We start from the raw sequence: 20,405 nt of genomic DNA on the forward strand, positions 1-20,405 counted from the left end.
TGAGTGAGCGCCATCTAATCTACAAAAGGTCCAAGGTTCTAATTTGGTGAACAGTTATTGTAACCAAGGTTATGTCTCCCAGTTCAGATGGTCAGTAAAAGATGCCATGAAAATGTTTGAAGAAGGACAGGGGGGTTCACTCCAAGGGGGAAAAATTCGGTTGGTTAGCACCACCCGTTAGTGCCTCTGGTGGGTGCTAACGGGGCGCTAACGACTTACCGCCCGTGCGTGGTTATTTTAGTGCCGCCTGTGAAATTCAACTGGCGGTGTGCGGTGGCGCTAAACACTACCGCCACGATCTCCTGTGCCCGGAGATCATGATGTCATCCAAGCACTCCTAGAAATATAGAAACATAGAAAAATAGGAGCAGGAGTGGGCCATTCGGCCCTTCGAGCCTGCTCCAATATTTAATATGATCATGGCTGATCCTCTATCTCAATACCATATTCCCACTCTCTCCCCATACCCTGGATGCCTTTTGTGTCTAGCATTGCCCCGGTAGCGCCCTGGACCAGAAATTGATTCTTGCCCCCTGCCTCAGTGCCTGCCGCTAAGAACGACAGGTAGAGGGGGATGGTTTGCAGTCAGCTGGGTGCTGGGGGAGCACTATTTAAAGGTGGGCGCTTCCTGCTTTTTCGACAGCCACAACCAGAGCCTCCAATGCCTGGTCGCTGAAGCGGCGAGCTCTCTCACTGGGCCTCTGAGCAGCCATGATATTTCTGGTTGAAGAATTGCACCTCCTTGCAGGCTCAGGTCACAAGCAGCAATGATCAGAGTGAGGCTGTGCAACATGATTGACCCTCCCCTTTAAGAACTGGAAGGTGCCAGTCTGAGTACAGATAATTGACAGCACCTGAGCTTGAGTAGCGCTCTGAGGTTGCGCCCCGTTCCCCGACGTTAGCGCCCTAAGAGCAGCGCATAGCGCTTGATTTAGCGCTCCAATTACCTCCAGGGGTGCTGGAGATGAATTTTGCACTAGAGTTTGCGGCCATCTGATGTTAATGCCCCAAAATGATCGATACCCAATTTTTCCCCCTTCTTGGCCAACGTTCCTCCCAACCAGAACTCTCAAAAGCTGGTCTTTCATCAGTTACTGATTGTGGGATCCTGCTGTGCACCAACTCACCTACAAGACAACAGTTAGTGCACTTCAAAGATATTCATTGGATATGAAACACTTTGGGATATTTGAGAGATGTGATGAGGCACCATGTAACTGCAAAAGTCATTCTTTTTATTCAACGTCCTAAGACTTGCCTCTTAAAGGGATTGGGTACGTCTGAGCTATTTGCCTATCCTTGAAATCTGCTACGGTCCTGCAAACCTTAAAGGAATTGTTTCATTAATTGAGCAATGTTGGAGAATTATGGTTTAGTCATAACTTGTGGTTTCAGGTCTTTCCTGCAGCTCTTTGAAGTTCAGCCAGATTGCCCACTTGTAGTCACGGTTACAGCTTAGAATAGCCCAAGCCACTAAGAATAGGAGGCCATTCAGCCCCTCGAGCCCGTTCCGCCATTCAGTCGCAGCATGGCTGATCTGTATCTTGCCTCCATTTAACAGCCTTGGCTCTGTATCTCTTAATACCCTTTCCAAACATAAATCGATCGATCAGTTTTGAAATGATCAAATTGACCCGCAGCCTCAACAGCTATATAGAGGAGAGAGTTCTACAAAAATATTTCCCCCAAATTTGAGAAGCTGCACATTTCTGCTGAACTAAAGCCTCGTTAATTGTCCTTTTTTTTAAAGAAAAAACCATTTGGCTTGTTCACCAAGCCAATGGAGCAGATTAACAAAGTTCCTCTGTGGGTAAAGCAACTTCTGTTTAATTTTTTTTATATAAAAAGAGACCGAATCTTCAGGAAGAAAAGGTTTATTAGCTCCCAGCGCAAAGAGCTGCATTTTAGCACACAGTCGGCTCCATTTAAACCAACACTTTCTGAAGGCATTGCAAGCAAGAAACACACACCCGTCAGCCAAATGACCTCAACCCCGAGAGCGTTACTGCAAAACCTAGTTTTACTCCTCTTAAGTAAAGGTCTTTTCACAGGGGAACAGGAGGAGGCCATTCAGCCCCTCGAGCCTGTCCCACCATTCAATTAGGATCATGGCTGATTTGTGTCTTAACTCCACCTGCCCGCCTTGGTTCCAAAATCCTTAATACTCTTGCCTGACAAAAATCTCAGTTTTGAAATTTTCAATTGATCCCCAGCCTCAACAGCTTTTTGGCAGAGAGAGTTCCAGATTTCCACTACCCTTTGTGTGAAGAAGTGCTTCCTGACATCACCCCTGAACGGCCTGACTCTAATTTTAAGGTTACGCCCCCTTGTTCTGGGCTCCCCCACCAGAGGAAATAGTTTCTCTCTCTCTCTACCCTATCAACGCCTTTAATCATCTTAAACACAATTAAATCACCCCTTAATCTTCTAAACTCCAAGGAATACAAGCCCAGTCTGTGCACCTTGTCCTCATAATTTAACCCTTTTATCCCCGGTACCATTCTGGTGAATCTGCGCTGCTCCCCCTCCAAGGCCAAGATATCTTTCCTGAGGTGCGGGGCCCAGAACTGAACACAGTACTTAAAAATGGGGTCTAACCAGAGCTTTATATCGCTGTAGCATAACTTCCACCCCTTCATATTCCAGCCTCCTTTGAGATAAAGGCCAACATGCCATTAGATTTTTCAATTATATTTTGTACCTGTCCGCTAGCTTTTAGTGATTTCTAACATGGTGATCTACACAGCCCAGTGTTGGCCCAGGTTTGAAATCTCTTTGATCTATGCAGTTTCGGGAAGAGCTTTAATTCCCGATATCATTTTGCAAAAGCTTGGAGATGCAAACAAACCACCACTGTGAAGGATCAAAGTAGGACAGTGGGGCGCCGTTTCCTGGCCGGCCTCCCATCTTCCACGCTCTGTAAATGTAAACTTTAATCCAAAACTCTGCTGCCCGTGTCCTAACTCACACCAAGTCCTGTTCACCCATCACCCCTGTGCTCGCTGACCTACCTTGGTTCCCGGTTGAGGGAAGGAATTCCAGAGCTCGGGGTGCAGGCAGCTGAAGGCACGGCCGCCAACGGTGGAGCGATTAAAATCGGGGATGCGCAATAGGCCAGAATTGGAGAAGCGCAGAGATCGCAGAGGGTTGAAGGGCTTGGAGAAGGCTACAGAGATGGAGAGGGGGCGAGGCCATGGAGGGATTTGTAAACAGGGATGAGAATTTTAAATTGAGGCATTGCCGGACCAGGAGCCAATGTAGGTCAGCGAGCACAGGGGTGATGGGTGAACGGGACTTTTGTAAAACATAAGAAACCATGAAATGAGAAAAGCCCATCGAGTTAATTTTTCCCCATTTCATCAAGTTCAGTGGCACAGTCAGGGTTTCCAGCTAACCCAATCTAAAATTCCAAAATTAGGCTTTCAGATACATTCCCTGACATAGCATTTCCCTTTAAATTGATGCTCATTTACTTCGATATCCCAATACTTAGGAACAGGAGGAGGCCAGTCAGCCCTTTGAGCCTGGTCCGCCATTCAATGAGATCACGGCTGATCTGTACCTCAACCCACCTTGGCTCCATATCCCTTGATAACCTTGCCCAACATAATCTTCTTGTCCACCTGCTGACAGGTACAGTTCTGGTCACCACATTACAGGAAAGATGTGAATGCACTAGAGAGGGTCCAGATTTACGAGGCTGTTGCCAGAACCGGGGAATTTTAGCTCTGAGGAAAGATTGGATAGGCTGGGGTTGTTTTCTTTGGAACAGAGGAGGCTGAGGGGGGATTTGATTGAGGTGTATAAAATTATGAGGGGCCTGGATAGAGTGGATAGGAAGGACCAATTTCCCTTAGCAGAGTGGTCAATAACCAGGGGGCATTGATTTAAAGTAATTGAGAACTTTTTTCACCCAGAGGGTGGTGGGGGTCTGGAACTCACTGCCTGAAAGGGTGATAGAGGCAGAAACCCTCATCACATTTAAAAAGTATTTGGATATGCACTTGAAGTGCCGTAACTCACGGGGCTAGGGACCAAGAGCTGGACAGTGGGATTCGGCTGGATTGCTCTTTTTCAGCCGGCACTGGCACGATGGGCCGAATGGCCTCCTTCTGTGCCATAAATTTCTATGATGAGGATAGCTTAAGACCTGCAGGAAGAATACTAACCTTAAATAAGAAGCGCAAAGTTTAAAGTGTTTTAGAAATGCTTCTTGTTGGTAAGGAATTGGCAAAGTTAATCGCGAAATGGCAGATCCCGTTATTGAGTGGAACAATTCTGAAACAAAATGAAGCAATTCCTTTCAAGGTGCTTTGGGCTGATTCTGGGACCAGGAGCTCCCACTGAAGAGCAGGACTCGCGGGGAGTGCCTTTTGGGGGAGGGGGGGAGGGGGAATGGTGGGCTGCGTGCCGTATTTTTCCTGAGGGGCAATCTCCGCGAGGGCCATTTCCCCGCCGGCAGCACCGGGCCACGGAATCGCCCGGGTTAATTTTTCCCTTGTTGTGGTTTCAACTTTTAATCTTTGCTTTTTGCCCATTCCAATCCTCTCCTCCTTACACTGTTCACCTGTGGCATCATAGAGGACATGTATAGGAGAAAGCTCAAAGACAAACGTAAGCTCTCACCTTCTCTTTGTAAGAAGTCACACAACACCAGGTTATAGTCCAACAGCTTTATTTGAAATCACAAGCTTTCGGAGCGCTGTTCCTTCGTCAGGTGAAGTGAAGAGTTGCATATAGGCACAGCATATATAGTCAGAGAATACTGCCAGATGATTAAAGATAATCTTTCTAACTGCCCTTTATCACACCTCGGCAGAGAGATAATCACAGCAATCAAAGGTGTGAATGGTGTCCAAACAGGTCAGTCAGGAAAACATTACATCAAAGAACAATGAGGTGGGGTCACAAGGGGTCAAATGTTGCTGTATGAAAAACAAAAAACAAACAAAAACTATTTTTTTGCTGGAAATCACAACAGGTCCGGCCGCATCTCTGTAGAGAGAACAAGCCAATGACGACTCGAGTCTGGATGACTCTACGTCAGGTGGGGTTACATGTAGCGTGACATGAACCCAAGATCCCGGTTGAGGCCGTCCTCATGTGTACGGAACTTGGCTATCAGTTTCTGCTCGACGATTTTGCGTTGTTGTGTGTCTCAAAGGCCGCCTTGGAGAATGCTTACCCGACGATCGGAGGCTGAATGTCCTTGACTGCTGAAGTGTTCCCCGACAGGGAGGGAACACTCCTGCCTGGTGATTGTTGTGCGGTGTCCGTTCATCTGCTGTTGCAGTGTCTGCATGGTTTCGCCGATGTACCATGCTCCGGGGCATCCTTTCCTGCAATGTATGAGGTAGACAACGTTGGCCGAGTCACATGAGTATGTACCATGTACCTGGTGGGTGGTGTCCTCACGTGTGATGATGGTATCTGTGTTGATGATCTGGCATGTCTTGCAGAGGTTGCCGTGGCAGGGTTGAGTGGTGTCGTGGTCGTTGTTCTCCTGAAAGCTGGGTAATTTGCTGCGAACGATGGTCTGTTTGAGGTTAGGTGGCTGTTTGAAGGCAAGTAGTGTAGGCGTGGGGATGGCCTTAGCGAGGTGTCCATCGTCATCGATGACATGTTGAAGGCTGCAAAGAACATGGCATAGTTTCTCCGCTCCGGGGAAGTACTGGACAACGAAGGGTATTCTGTTGGTTGTGTCCCGTGTTTGTCTTCTGAGGAGGTCTATGCGATTTTTCGCTGGGGCCCGTCGGAACTGTCGATCGAGGGAGGGGGGTGTGGTTTGGGGAAGTAGGGTGGGGTGGTGTTGTGGGGTGGGGGTGTTTGGGTGAGGGGTGGGGATGTTGGGTTGGGTATGGGGAGGGAGGGTGGAGTGGTGTTGGGGGGAGTGTGGGTGTTTGGGTGAGAGATAGGGGTGTTGGGGTGGGGGGGGCGGTGTGGGTGTTGGGTTGGGCATGGGGAGTTAGGGTGGGGGGATGGTGATGAGGGTGGGATGGTGGCGTTGGGGTCGGGAGTGGGGAGATATCCGCTCCTGCAGTGGCAAATGCGCACTGATATTTTATTGTAATTGTCATCGGCCTGAAACTGCTTTGCAATTTTGCTGCTAATGGGTTGAGTTTCACAAGCAAACAAGACAGCAGAATATCATCATCATCCAGGCCACTGGTTAGAACTAAAAATGGAGCTAACTGCAGAATAGAATCCGCAAAACATAGGGGGGAAACTCCCCTAAACCCATAAAACAGAACCTAAGGTGGCTTATTCCAGGAATACAGTAGAGCAGTGGTTATGTTACAGACTCCAGGACTAATAATCCTCAGAACATGAGCACCAAGGTAGTTTGAGAATTTGAATTGGGATTAAAAAAATCTGGAAATAAAAAGCTGGCCTCAGTAAAAGTGACCGTGAATCTGTCGGATTGTCGTAAAAACCCAGCTGGTTGACTGATGTCCTTTCGGGGAAGGAAACCTGCCGTCCTGACCCGGTCAGGGCCTCTGGTTGACTCTTAACTGCTCTCTGAAGTGGCCGAGCAAGCCAGCTGGCTGTAGCAAACCCGTTACACCATCGCCACTTTCTCGAGGGCACCTAGGGTACGGCAATAAACGCCAGCCTTGCCAGCGACACCCACATTCCAGGAATGGATGCAAACATGACCTATATAAACCCACGGGGTCTAATGATAAGCAATGTTCCCGCTAAACCTTGCGGCCGCATGAGGGCCACTGGCTTTACGGTGGAAATAACCGCCCACGCGTGAAAAGTTGAATCAGCCAGTTAAAGGGCCCGCGTACCCCCCCCCAATTTTTTTTACGGGGGAACATTGATTATAAGTGCACAGAATGGCATGCGATCTCCTAAACAAGAGTAAAAGTCTCCAAATCCCTCATCGTAAAAAAACAGAATTTGACCGATCCGGTCAGCTTGAATCATTGGCGACTGAATGAACCTTATTTTTAAAGCAGGCGTGGATTTTAATCTCAGTATAAAACTGAGGCTCAAGGGACAGAGAGCAAGAACATGAGGTTAAAAATGAATTCACCGAGCTGGGATGAGTTCGAAAATAAGACCAATTTTGCAATCCAAATCTACCGGGCATATTTAAATTGCCAGACACATTCCTTTGTTCTTACATAAATGCTGTGCAAGGTTAATCCTTCTCAGTTTCATTTCCCTCCTGCTCCCTCATCTGGTGCCTCGCTCAGTGGCTGTTGAAACTGTTCCCACTGATTGGTAGATCAGTAACTAGGCACAGATTGAGGATTATCACTGGTCAATGAATCAGTAACTAGGGGCACAGATTGAGGATTATCACTGGTCAATGAATCAGTAACTAGGGGCACAGATTCAGGATTATCACTGGTCAGTGATCGGTAACTAGGGGCACAGATTGAGGATTATCACTGGTCAGTGAATCAGTAACTAGGGACACAGATTGAGGATGATCACTGGTCAGTGAATCAGTAACTAGGGGCAGAGATTGAGGATTACCACTGGTCAGTGAATCATTAACTAGAGGCACAGATTGAGGATTATCACTGGTCAGTGAATCAGTAAAGAGGGGCACAGATTGAGGATTATCACTGGTCAGTGAATCAGTAACTAGGGGCACAGATTGAGGATTATCACTGGTCAATGAATCAGTAACTAGGGGCACAGATTCAGGATTATCACTGGTCAGTGATCGGTAACTAGGGGCACAGATTGAGGATTATCACTGGTCAGTGAATCAGTAACTAGGGACACAGATTGAGGATGATCACTGGTCAGTGAATCAGTAACTAGGGGCAGAGATTGAGGATTACCACTGGTCAGTGAATCATTAACTAGAGGCACAGATTGAGGATTATCACTGGTCAGTGAATCAGTAACTAGGGACACAGATTGAGGATTATCACTGGTCAGTGAATCAGTAAAGAGGGGCACAGATTGAGGATTATCACTTGGAGAATGAAGGGGGAAGTTAGAAAGGTTTCCACACAGAAGGTTAATACACAGAATGATTTACCACAAGGGGCTGTTGTGGGAGAGACTAGAATATTTACCTAGCATTACATACATTCAAGGGGAATTGGATAAGAATTTGAAAAGGAAGAATAGAAACGGATATGAGGACAGGGTGGGGAAATGGGATTAAAATGGACAGCTCCAGTGGAAGAACGAGCACAAGCACGATGGGATGAATGGCCTCCTGCTGGGCTGCAAAATCCATCACTGCTTCCAGTTTCCCAATTCTTGGAATCCTGCATCCTGATGGGCTCTGGGCAGGATTCCAACCAGATCAGTTTCAAATCCATAGTGTGATGTAACAGCGCAGGAAACAGCTATCCTGCTTGATGGGAATTAGTGTGGTGGTTATATTACTGGACTAGTAATCCAGAGACCCAGACTAGACAGATTAGATGCAGGAAGGATGTTCCCGATGGCGGTGGAGTCCAGAACCAGGGGTCACAGTCTAAGGATAAGGGGTAAGCCATTTAGGACTGAGATGAGGAGGAATTTCTTCACCCAGAGAGTGGTGAACCTGTGGAATTCTGTACCACAGAGGGCGGTGGAGGCCAGTTCATTAAATATATTCAAGAAAGAGTTGGATATATTTCTTAAGGCTAAAGGGATCAAGGGATATGGGGAGAAGGCAGGGACAGGGTACTGAATTTGGATGATCAGCCATGATCTCATTGAATGGTGGAGCAGGCTCGAGGGGCCGAATGGCCTACTCCTGCTCCTATCTTCTATGTTAAGTAATCCAGGGAACGCAAGTTCAAATCTCACCAGTGACAGTTCGAGTTCAGTTTAAAATAAAATCTGGGATAAAAGGGTGGGATCAGTAAAAATGACCATAATACTCTCGGATAGTCGTAAAAAGTCAACTGGTTCACTGAAGTCCTTTAGGGATGGAAACCTGCCGTTCTTACTCAATCTGGGCCTATACATGACTCCAGTCATGCACCAACGTGGTTAACTCTTAACTTCCCCCTGAAGTGGCCTAGCAAGCATTCAGTCGTATCAAATAAGGGCAACTAGGGATGGGCAATAAATGAATACCTTGCCAGCGACGCCCATATCCTGAGAATAGTTAAATCAATATGCTGGGAAGCACCAATGTGATTCGCTGGATCTAGGGTGGGTGCCTTGTGAGACTGACCTTGTTGGGAGTGGAGACTAGGTGAGGGTGGGCCAAGGAGCAGGGACCAGAACGCCACAGACTCCTGCGTCAATGAGTGATGCGTCACTCTCTGTTTCAACTCAATATGTGGGACAGAGGTCTGAGCGATGAGGTAGATAGATATTTCACCCACAGTGTCTGGGGGAGAGAAAGAGAGGGCGCCACAGACACCGTCTGGGGAAGAGAGGGTGCCACAGACACCGTCTGGGGGAGAGAGGGCGCCACAGACACCGTCTGGGGGAGAGGGTGCCACAGACACCGTCTGGGGGAGAGAGGGCGCCACAGACACCGTCTGGGGGAGAGAGGGGGTGCCACAGACACTGTCTGGGGGAGAGAGGGGGCGCCACAGACACCGTCTGGGGGAGAGAGGGGGCGCCACAGACACCGTCTGGGGGAGAGAGGGCGCCACAGACACCGTCTGGGGGAGGGAGGGCGCCACAGACACCGTCTGGGGGAGAGAGGGCGCCACAGACACAGTCTGGGGGAGAGAGGGGGCGCCACATACACCATCTGGGGGAGAGAGGGGGCGCCACATACACCGTCTGGGAGAGAGGGTGCCACAGACACCATCTGTGGGAGAGGGGGCGCCACAGCCATTGTCTGGGGGGAGAGAGAGGGGGCGCCACATACACCGTCTGGGGGAGAGAGAGGGGATGCTACAGACACCCTCTGGGGGACAGAGGGCGCACAGACACCATCTGGGGGAGAGAGGGGGCACCACAGACACCCTCTGGGGGACAGAGGGCACACAGACACCGTCTGGGGGAGAGAGGGGGCACCACGGACACCGTCTGGGGAGAGAGGGCGCCACAGACACCGTCTGGGGGAGAGAGGGCGCCACAGACACCGTCTGGGGGAGAGAGGGCGCCACAGACACCGTCTGGGGGAGAGAGGGCGCCACAGACACCGTCTGGGGGAGAGAGGGCGACACAGACACCGTCTGGGGGAGAGAGGGCGACACAGACACCGTCTGGGGGAGAGAGGGCGACACAGACACCGTCTGGGGGGAGGGTGCCACAGACACCATCTGAGGGAGAGGGCGCCACAGACACCGTCTGTGGGAGAGGGGGCGCCACAGACACTGTCTGAGGGAGAGAGGAGGCGCCACAGACACCATCTGAGGGAGGGAGAGGGGACACCACAGAGATTGTCTGGGGGGAGAGGGGGTGCCACAGACACTGTCTAGGGGAGAGGGGGCACCACAGACACCGTCTGAGGGAGAGGGGGCACCACAGACATTGTCTGGGGGGAGGGGGCGCCACAGACATTGTCTGGGGGGACAGAGAGGGAGTCCCATAAACAGGAGATGGGGAATGAGGAGCTTTGATTGCTGGTAACTGGAGTTTAATTCAGTGTTACAGACTCCCACAGAGATTTTTATATTTGACTTGTTTCCTCAAGATTTCATGCCAAGCCCAAGAACCACGAGGACATCTGTTGGATGTTAGATTCACTCAGTGAGGGGCTGGTCACTGGTCAGGGACAATTCACATCAGTTTTTAAACAGTATTTTCCACATCATAGCATTAGTTAAGCTCGCTGAGCATGTTGAATGTGGAGGTTAGAATCATAGAATGATACAACACAGGAGGCCATTCGGCCCATCGTGTCAGTGGGCACAGTTGAGCACATTGAGTTAGTTATGAAAATACAAAATTTACAAACAGGAGAAGACCAGCTGGTCCATCAAGCCTGCCCCATACTACGATGGCTGGAGCATCATGATTAAACACTTTCTCCTGCCCCCGCCGCATACCCACTCCCCCATGTAGTCTCCTGGGAGAGGCAAAAAAAAAAGAAAAAACACAGGGCCAATAAGGGAAAAATACTCTGTAAAATTCCTCTCCGATCACCCTCCCTCAGGTGTTCGAAACCAGTCCAGGAGATCACATGGACCATGTGTTATCTGGAAAGACACTTACCTTCTATATGATGCGATCTCTGCCCCAGTCAGGAACAGGTCCAGCTCCCTCTTGGAGATGAACAAAGTCAGCACCCACCACACCAGCCGGCAACCCATTCCAGAGGCTCACTGCTCTCTGGGAAAAGAAGAACCGCCCAACATCCGGTCTATTCCGACTATTACACAATTTAAACTCGTACCCATGGTCCTCCCCAATCTGTTATACTATGAGCTATCAATAGGGACGCTATCCAGCCCTTTCATTATTTTATCGACATCTATCAGGTCACCTCGAAGTCTGCGCTGCTCTAAAGTAAATAGACCATGGTCCTTGAGCCTATCTGAGTAGCTGAGGTTCTTTAAACTAGGAATTATTCTTGTAGCTGTGCTCTGAACCTTTTCCAAGGCCACTATCTCACCCACCATGTGGGGGGTCTAATACTGGGCACAGTACTCCAGGTGTGGCCTGACCAGCAACCTGTACAGTGTCAAAATGGTGCCCTTTGATTTATACTGACTGGTTCTATTAATACAACCTAATACCCTGTTAGCTTTAGCTAGAGATGAGCTTGCTGAGTTAGTTGAGCTTACTGAGTTGAGCTCGTTGAGCCCTTTGCTATCAACGCCACAACAGAAAAGGGAATAAAATCCACAGGGACAATGAGCCTCAGCATCTTGGGCAAGAGAGGTAAGTGCTGATGTTGGGTGAGGACAGGATCAGTGTTGGCTGAGCCGACCAACTCTCACGGTCTAGACTCACACATAAAAGAATGAGTCCTGATGTAGTGTAGGATTTGCAAGTTGTGGCCTGGGGAGTGTATGCTAGTGAGTCAACGCAATGGGAATGTTCATACTGTTTTGAAATGGTTTCTTTGTAATTCTGATATCCTGTACGAAGAAGGATCTTCCAGGCAACACTCTGGGTTGGTCCTTGTCCAGTGACATACACACAAATTAAGAGACAATATCAGCAAACCAAGTAATAAAAAAAGTGGTTTTATTGCAGTGTACACTAGGCATCAACATTCCTCAGTGATTATGTGAGAAAAAAATAATTTTAAATAAATTCTGCATCTTAAAATCTGAACTCCAGATCCCAGGAGAGGCTGACCCCAAGAAGATGGAACAGGGATGTACCATTTCCATAAAGGGGAGCTACTGCCGTTAGTATTGGACAGATCCTACGTGTTAGATACTCAATCAAATGATAACTTGTGTCCATCACATATGCTCAGGGACTATCAAATGCCATTAATGGTGTTGGACGTGGCTCAGTAGTTAGCACTCTCGCCTCTGAGTCACAAGGTCGTGGGTTCAGGTCCCACTCCAGAGATCTGAGCACATAATCCAGGCTGACACTTCCAGGGCAGTACCAAGGGAGCACTGCACTGTTGGAGGGGCAGTGCTGAGGGAGTGCTGTGCTGTCGGACAGACAGTACGAGGGTGCGCTGCGCTGTCGGACAGACAGTACTGAGTGGGTGCTGTACTGATGGGGGCAGTACAGAGGAAAGTTGCACTGTTGGAGAGGCAGTACTGAGGGAGCACTGTCGGAGGTGCTGTCTTTCGGATGAGACGTTAACCCAAGGCTTCGTCTGCCTGCTCAAGTAGATGTAAAATATCCCACGACATTATTCGAAGAGCATGGGTGTTCTCCTTCCCTCTATTCTTACCTTTTTCTCAGTATCCATTCCTCTCTGTTTCCCTTCACAGGGTGAGCCTGTACGATTTCGAGTGCTTCCTCTCTTTCAAGTGACAACTGTGGAGGTGGGATATCCCAGTATTTCTTGGGAAAGTTAAAATCCTCTAAAACCATAGGACCTATAGAGTTAATAGGGGACTTTCACTATCGCTATGAATGGTGGGATAACCCTCCCTCCATAGCAATCTCTCACTCTGTCATGCTCTTCAGCAAGAGAAAGGAAAGGGAATTGTTGGAACCAACAATTTAGTGCATAGGGCTATGGGGAGAGAGTGGGGCAGTGGGATTAGTTTGGGATTGAGATAAGGCTATGAGGAGAGAGCTGGGCAGTGGGATTAGTTTGGGATTGAGATAAGGCTATGAGGAGAGAGCGGGGCAGTGGGATTAGTTTGGAATTGAGATAAGGCTATGAGGAGAGAGTGGGACAGTGGGATTAGTTTGAGATTGATGCAGGGCTATGGGGAGCGAGTGGGGCATGTATTAGTTTGGGATTGATACAGTGCTATAGGGAGAGAGCGGGGCAGTGGGGTTAGTTTGAGATTGATGCAGGGCTATGGGGAGCGAGTGGGGAATGTATTAGTTTGGGATTGATACATGGCTATGGGGAGAGAGTGGGGCATGTATTAGTTTGGGATTGATGCAGGGCTATGGGAAGCGCGTGGGGCATGTATTAGTTTGGGATTGATACAGTGCTATAGGGAGAGAGTGGGACAACGAGATTAGTTTGTGATTTATACAGAGCTATGGGGAGAGAGCAGGGCAGTGGGATTAGTTGAGGATTGACACGGCTATGGGGAGAGAGTGGGGCAGTGGAATTCGGGATTGATACAGGGCTATAGGGAGAGAATGGGGCAGTGGGATTAGTTTGGGATTGATACAGAGCTATGGGGAGAGAGCAGGGCAGTGGGATTAGTTAGGGGTTGATACAGGGCTATAGGGAGAGAATGGGGCAGTGGGATTAGTTTGGGATTGATACAGAGCTATGGGGAGAGAGCAGGGCAGTGGGATTAGTTAGGGGTTGATACAGGGTTATGGGGAGAGAGTGGGGCAGTGGGATCAGTTTAGGATTGATACAGGGCTATGGGGAGCTTTACTCTGTATCTAAACCATGCTGTACCTGCTCTGGGAGTGATTGATGGGTCAGTGTAGAAGGAGATTTACTCTGTATCTAACCCGTGCTGTACCTGCCCTGGGTGTGTTTGATGGGGCAGTGTAGGGGGAGCTTTACTCTGTGTCTAACCCGTGCTGTACCTGCCCTGGGAGTGTTTGATGGGGCAGTGTAGGGGGAGCTTTACTCTGTGTCTAACCCGTGCTGTACCTGCCCTGGGAGTGTTTGGACTGATTATAAATGTGACCAAGTTTAGTAGTGATGAGGTTCCCATTCTAAACTGTCTTCTATAGGAACCTAGAATCTCTTTCACAGTCTTTAACTGGATATCGCCTCAGGACTGTGATCCACAACCACAAAAAATATTGAAAATATAATTTACGTAATACAGTGAACAGATACAACGAGAGGCTTGATGCTCAGAAACGGTGACTTGAATGAGGACAGAAAATGAACAAAAGCACTCTAGGTGACAGATACGCAATCACCAACTGAACAGAGAGTCCAATCGCTCCTGCCTTCGTGATCCGTATATTTGAAGAGTTATGTTCTCTCTCTGCTTGTACCCAGTCCTGCTGTCTGAGTGTGCTGGCCGACATTATAGGACATGTGCTCGGTCTGTCCCTTTAAAGCCAGCTGGTTTTCCTCCTATCCACCTTTATACAGTAAAACACTGTGACTACAAGTGCACTAGCAGTGTTTGACATGTGTATGTGTGTGAGCGCGTGTGGCGTCCATGTCTGTGTGTCTGTCGCTGTGCGTGTGAGTCGGTCTGTGCGCGTGAGTCGGTCTGTGTGCGTGTGTCTGTCTCTGCGTGTGAGTCGGTCTGTGTGCGTGTGAGTCAGTCTGTGCGCGTGAGTCGGTCTGTGCGCGTGTGAGTCAGTCTGTGCGCGTGTGAGTCGGTCTGTGTGTGTGAGTCTGTCTCTGTGTGCGTGTGAGTCGGTCTGTGCGCGTGTGAGTCGGTCTGTGTGTGTGAGTCTGTCTCTGTGTGCGTGTGAGTCGGTCTGTGCGCGAGTCAGTCTGTGCGCGTGAGTCGGTCTGTGTGCGTGTGAGTCGGTCTGTGCGCGTGTGAGTCGGTCTGTGTGCGTGTGAGTCGGTCTGTGTGCGTGTGAGTCGGTCTGTGTGCGTGTGAGTCGGTCTGTGCGCGCGTGAGTCGGTCTGTGTGCGTGAGTCGGTCTGTGCGTGTGTGAGTCGGTCTGTGCGTGAGTCGGTCTGTGCGCGCGTGAGTCGGTCTGTGCGTGTGTGAGTCAGTCTGTGCGCGCGTGAGTCGGTCTGTGCATGTGTGAGTCAGTCTGTGCGCGCGTGAGTCGGTCTGTGCGTGTGTGAGTCTGTGCGTGTGTGAGTTGGTCTGTGTGAATCACAGGTTTCCGTAGATGATTTTAGGACAGGTCTCTGGTGTTATACAGTGAGACTCGTGTTCCACCAGACCGGCTGGACACTGACAGCCCGGGACACAAGGCTTGAAGCAATGGGCGTCAATCACTCCCAGGAGAACATCTTTGTTAAAACAGGTCTTTGGGCACGGAGGGCCGCACTCATCAAACACGTAGCCACGATCAGAGGGGCAGCCGACCGCTGAAGGGAGAGATCACAGTCCAGTTAGCACGCTTATTATTTTCATACCTTTGATACATCAATGCATCTGATCCTTCCCACTGTGTGTAAATCACAAAGTACCTGGTCGTCCTCTTATACTGAGCTGCTCCCTCACTTCCCGCTTCTCTTACTGTCACGCGGCCCTACCTCATCGCCCGGCCCCCGTCACACGGCCCGACCCCCGTCACACGGCCCGGCCCCGTCACACGGACCGCACCCCGTCACACGGCCCGGACCCCCGTCACACGGCCCGGACCCCGTCACACGGCCCGGCCCCCGTCACACGGACCGCACCCCCGTCACACGGACCGCACCCCCGTCACACGGCCCGGACCCCCGTCACACGGCCCGGCCCCCGTCACACGGACCGCACCCCCGTCACACGGCCCGACCCCCGTCACACGGCCCGGCCCCCGTCACACGGACCGCACCCCCGTCACACGGCCCGGACCCCCGTCACACGGCCCGGCCCCCGTCACACGGACCGCACCCCCGTCACACGGCCCGACCCCCGTCACACGGCCCGGCCCCGTCACACGGACCGCACCCCGTCACACGGACCGCACCCCGTCACACGGCCCGGACCCCCGTCACACGGCCCGGACCCCCGTCACACGGCCCGGCCCCCGTCACACGGCCCGGACCCCCGTCACACGGACCGCACCCCGTCACACGGCCCGGACCCCCGTCACACGGCCCGGACCCCCGTCACACGGCCCGGCCCCCGTCACACGGCCCGGACCCCCGTCACACGGCCCGGACCCCCGTCACACGGCCCGGACCCCCGTCACACGGCCCGGCCCCCCGTCACACGGCCCGGCCCGGCCCCCCGTCACACGGCCCGGACCCCCGTCACACGGCCCGGCCCGGCCCCTGTCACACGGCCCGACCCCCGTCACACGGCCCGGACCCCCGTCACACGGCCCGGCCCCTGTCACACGGCCCGACCCGACCCCCGTCACACGGCCCGACCCCCGTCCCCCGTCACACGGCCCGACCCCCGTCCCCCGTCACACGGCCCGGACCCCCGTCACACGGCCCGACCCCCGTCCCCCGTCACACGGCCCAGCCCCCAGATTGCTCTCTAAAATTGAGTCTCAGACTTGCTGGACTGAGCGTTGGTATTCAACCTGGGTCAGAAACTTACCTTTTACCCTTTGAACCTGGGGTCAAATCCAGCCCCAGACAGAGGGGATGAAGTTTTGTGAAATGAGTTTGCACGTCTCAGCCCAGTTGCTGGTGGGCATTGGCTCATAGCACAGAAACCTGCCCCTAATTTTGCAGGAATGAGCAAAGTCACTCAGACAGCACGCGACCCCTGGTCGGCCACATCGAACTGCTCCATGGGACACACTATGAACTAGTTCGATGTGTGGGTTGGGGGTGGGGGTATAAAAAGAGAGGTATCTGTGGCGAAGGATAGTGGCCCCTGGATTCGAAGTAGACAGATGTGAACGTACCACAGAGTGTTGGCGATCGCCAGTGCAGGACGAGCCCAGCCTCTCGACACTGCGACACATAAGCCTCCAGAGCATCGCATAAGCAGTCGTCAATATTCGAGCCGCAGGCACACAGGTCGTACACGCAGGAGCCAAAGAACATCTCGGGCGGCACCACCCCGTGACAGCGCTCAAAGGTCTTGGACTTCAGGATCTTGCACTTGGCGTTGGCCTCTTTGCGAGCTCGATAACCCGCCTGTTTACAAGGGTCGATGTCCTCTCCGTCTGCACAGCGTAGGCTGCTCTCGTTCTCACTGCGCACCTAGGGGGTTAGACACACACACACGATTAACGGGAAACTCCAATGTCGGGCACACACTCGCCACCATCATCATCATAAACACGTAGCTCTTTGCTCGGATCAATGCCGTGTTGGGATGTAGGAATGGCCACTGGGAGTAGGATATAAATGGGGAAGGACCGTGAGGAGAAGATAATAAGAGAGATTCAGAGGTCCAGTTACGGGGCCATTCAAAGCTGATCCACAGTAACAGTGATCGAGAAGACAAATGGGACGCTGGGCTTCATCACAATGCTTAAACTATCAAAACAAGGTTCTACGTCAGTTATAGAGTATTGAGTAAATCTCGTTGGAGTACTCTGCACAGTTCAGGACACCCACCTTATAAGGAGCTTTACTCTGTATCTAACCCATGCTGTACCTTCCCCAAGGAGTGTTTTATGGGACAGTGTAGAGGGAGCTTTACTCTGTATCCAACCCGTGCTGTACCTGCCCTGGGAGTGTTTGATGGGGCAGTGTAGAGGGAGCTTTACTCTGTATCTAACCTGTGCTGTACCTTCCCCAAGGAGTGTTTGATGGGACAGTGTAGAGGGAGCTTTACTCTGTATCTAACCCGTGCTGTACCTGCCCTGGGAGTGTTTGATGGGGCAGTGTAGAGGGAGCTTTACTCCGTATCTAACCCGTGCTGTACCTGCCCTGGGAGTGTTTGATGGGACAGTGTAGAGGGAGCTTTACTCTGTATCTAACCCGTGCTGTACCTTCCCCAGGGAGTGTTTTATGGGACAGTGTAGAGGGAGCTTTACTCTGTATTCAACCCGTGCTGTACCTGCCCTGGGAGTGTTTGATGGGGCAGTGTAGAGGGAGCTATACTCTGTATCTAACCCGTGCTGTACCTTCCCCAGGGAGTGTTTTATGGGACAGTGTAGAGGGAGCTTTACTCTGTATCTAACCCATGCTGTACCTTCCCCAGGGAGTGTTTGATGGGACAGTGTCGAGGGAGCTTTACTCTGTATCTAACCCGTGCTGTACCTTCCCCAGGGAGTGTTTGATGGGACAGTGTCGAGGGAGCTTTACTCTGTATCTAACCCGTGCTGTACCTTCCCCAGGGAGTGTTTTATGGGACAGTGTCGAGGGAGCTTTACTCTGTATCTAACCCGTGCTGTACCTGCCAAATATTTAAAACTGACTTTGAAGCTTTGTAAAGTTTGAAACATTATTTGCCCTCAAATGCAGCCACTTGATTTACGTATGTACAGCCCTTTAAATTTGGGCTGTCGGCCAGTTTTCCACATTCCCTATTAGATTAGCTGTGAAAGCTGTGCCCGGGGCCGATACTGATTGTTGAAATGAGCTGTCTCAGGAAAACTGGACCATTAGGTTCGTGATCTGTGAGATTTACTGGCAGCTTGCTGGTCCAGTGTGAACCAGTCTCACACCTGCTCCAATCTGTCTCTGCTCCACTTGCTGTGTTAAACAGTCACTGGTTACCCCATCAAACCTCTTGGACTCACTCCCTTCCAGTTCTATCTGGTCTTAACGTTCTGAGTGGCTCGGTGGGTAGCACACTCGCCTCTGGATCAGAAGGTTATGGGTTTAATCCCACTCCAGAGACTTGAGCACATCATTTAATGTGGCACTTCCAGTGCAGTGCTGAGGGTGAGCTGCATTATCGGATGTGCCGTTTTTCAGATGAGAGATTACCCATGGTCCCGCCTGTACTCTCAGGTGGATGTAAAAGATCCCATGATACCATTTCGAAGAACGGGGGAGTTCTCCCCAGTGTTCTGGGCCAATATCTAGCCCTCAACCAACATCACTAAAACAGTGACGTCACATTGCTGTTTGTGGGAGCTTGCTGTTCACAAATTGGTTACCACGTTTCCTACACTACAACACTGACCATACTTCAAAAGTAAGGTGTTTACAGACACCCGAATTTTTTCTTTCTGTCTGCTTCCTGTGGTTTGGGTGAATGAGGCCTCGCACTTGCCCAGATAGCTGGTCCCCATCTATGGATGCACAAAGCATTCTTCCCTTGCTGTCCTGCCCTATAAACGTCAACCCGTTAGTAACAGCTAGCTGACTTTTAGCACGTGGGGTGGCTATACGTTTGGTCGCTGTGATCTCACCCATAGACAGGGCTCCAATTGGAATCGCCTTCATGACCCACCTTCCAGCTGTTGCCAAACGTTGCCTCCGAGGTGACGATTTGTCCACTGCGGATCCGCATGTCATCCTGGGGGTAATTGTTGAAATTTCCACAAAGCCCGCACGTCTGCCCTTTATAGGTTCCAGGCAAGCTCACTTCCAGGTGAGATTTCCCATTCCACAGGACCTGCAGGAAACAAGGAAACATCAGGAATTTTAGCGACTCGAGCTATTGGGTCCAGGCTCCAAGAAACAATCGGGGGCAGTGATATTCCTGCACGGGAATGGGAGCCCAAGGCCCATAATGGGGAATACGATACTCTATTTTCCTCATGGTGTTAGCCGTGGCTCGGTGGGTAGCACTCTTGCCTCTGAGGCAGAAGGTCATGGGTTTGAGTCCCACTCCAGGGACTTGAGCACATAATCCAGACTGACACTCCAAGCTGATACTGAGGGAGCGCTGCACTGTCGGAGGGGCAGTACTGAGGGAGCGCTGCACTGTCGGAGGGGCAGTACTGAGGGAGCGCTGCACTGTCGGAGGGGCAGTACTGAGGGAGCGCTGCACTGTCAGAGGGGCAGTACTGAGGGAGCGCTGCACTGTGGGAGGGGCAGTACTGAGGGAGTGCTGCACTGTCGGAGGAGCAGTACTGAGAGAGTGCTGCACTGTCGGAGGAGCAGTACTGAGAGAGTGCTGCACTGTCGGAGGAGCAGTACTGAGAGAGTGCTGCACTGTCGGAGGAGCAGCACTGAGAGAGTGCTGCACTGTCGGAGGAGCAGTACTGAGAGAGTGCTGCACTGTCGGAGGAGCAGCACTGAGAGAGTGCTGCACTGTCGGAGGAGCAGTACTGAGAGAGTGCTGCACTGTCGGAGGAGCAGTACTGAGGGAGCGCTGCACTGTGGGAGGGGCAGTACTGAGGGAGTGCTGCACTGTCGGAGGAGCAGTACTGAGAGAGTGCTGCACTGTCGGAGGAGCAGTACTGAGGGAGCGCTGCACTGTGGGAGGGGCAGTACTGAGGGAGTGCTGCACTGTCGGAGGAGCAGCACT

The 20,405-nt window shown here is 51.2% G+C and overlaps 1 protein-coding gene across 2 annotated transcripts in view; it reads right to left on the minus strand.

The window, feature by feature from the left end:
• Positions 1-12,049: 12,049 nt before the first annotated feature.
• Positions 12,050-20,405, minus strand: part of kcp (kielin cysteine rich BMP regulator) — a 209,490-nt gene continuing 201,134 nt past the window's right edge. Inside the window, exons 55-57 of one of the 2 annotated variants that reach the window (XM_086010530.1) lie at positions 19,383-19,547; positions 16,933-17,233; positions 12,050-15,451 (exon numbers count right to left, since the gene is read on the minus strand). In XM_086010530.1, the coding sequence (XP_085866656.1) occupies positions 15,234-15,451; positions 16,933-17,233; positions 19,383-19,547 (684 nt within the window). In that variant the 3' untranslated portion in view covers positions 12,050-15,233. Of the gene's footprint in view, positions 15,452-16,932; positions 17,234-19,382; positions 19,548-20,405 lie in introns of those variants that run through there. The other variant, XM_086010531.1, reaches the window with a different exon arrangement.

Source organism: Somniosus microcephalus, chromosome 17, assembly GCF_052327205.1.
Source record: "Somniosus microcephalus isolate GS21.2 chromosome 17, FLI_Smic_1.0, whole genome shotgun sequence".
Lineage (NCBI taxonomy): Eukaryota > Metazoa > Chordata > Chondrichthyes > Squaliformes > Somniosidae > Somniosus > Somniosus microcephalus.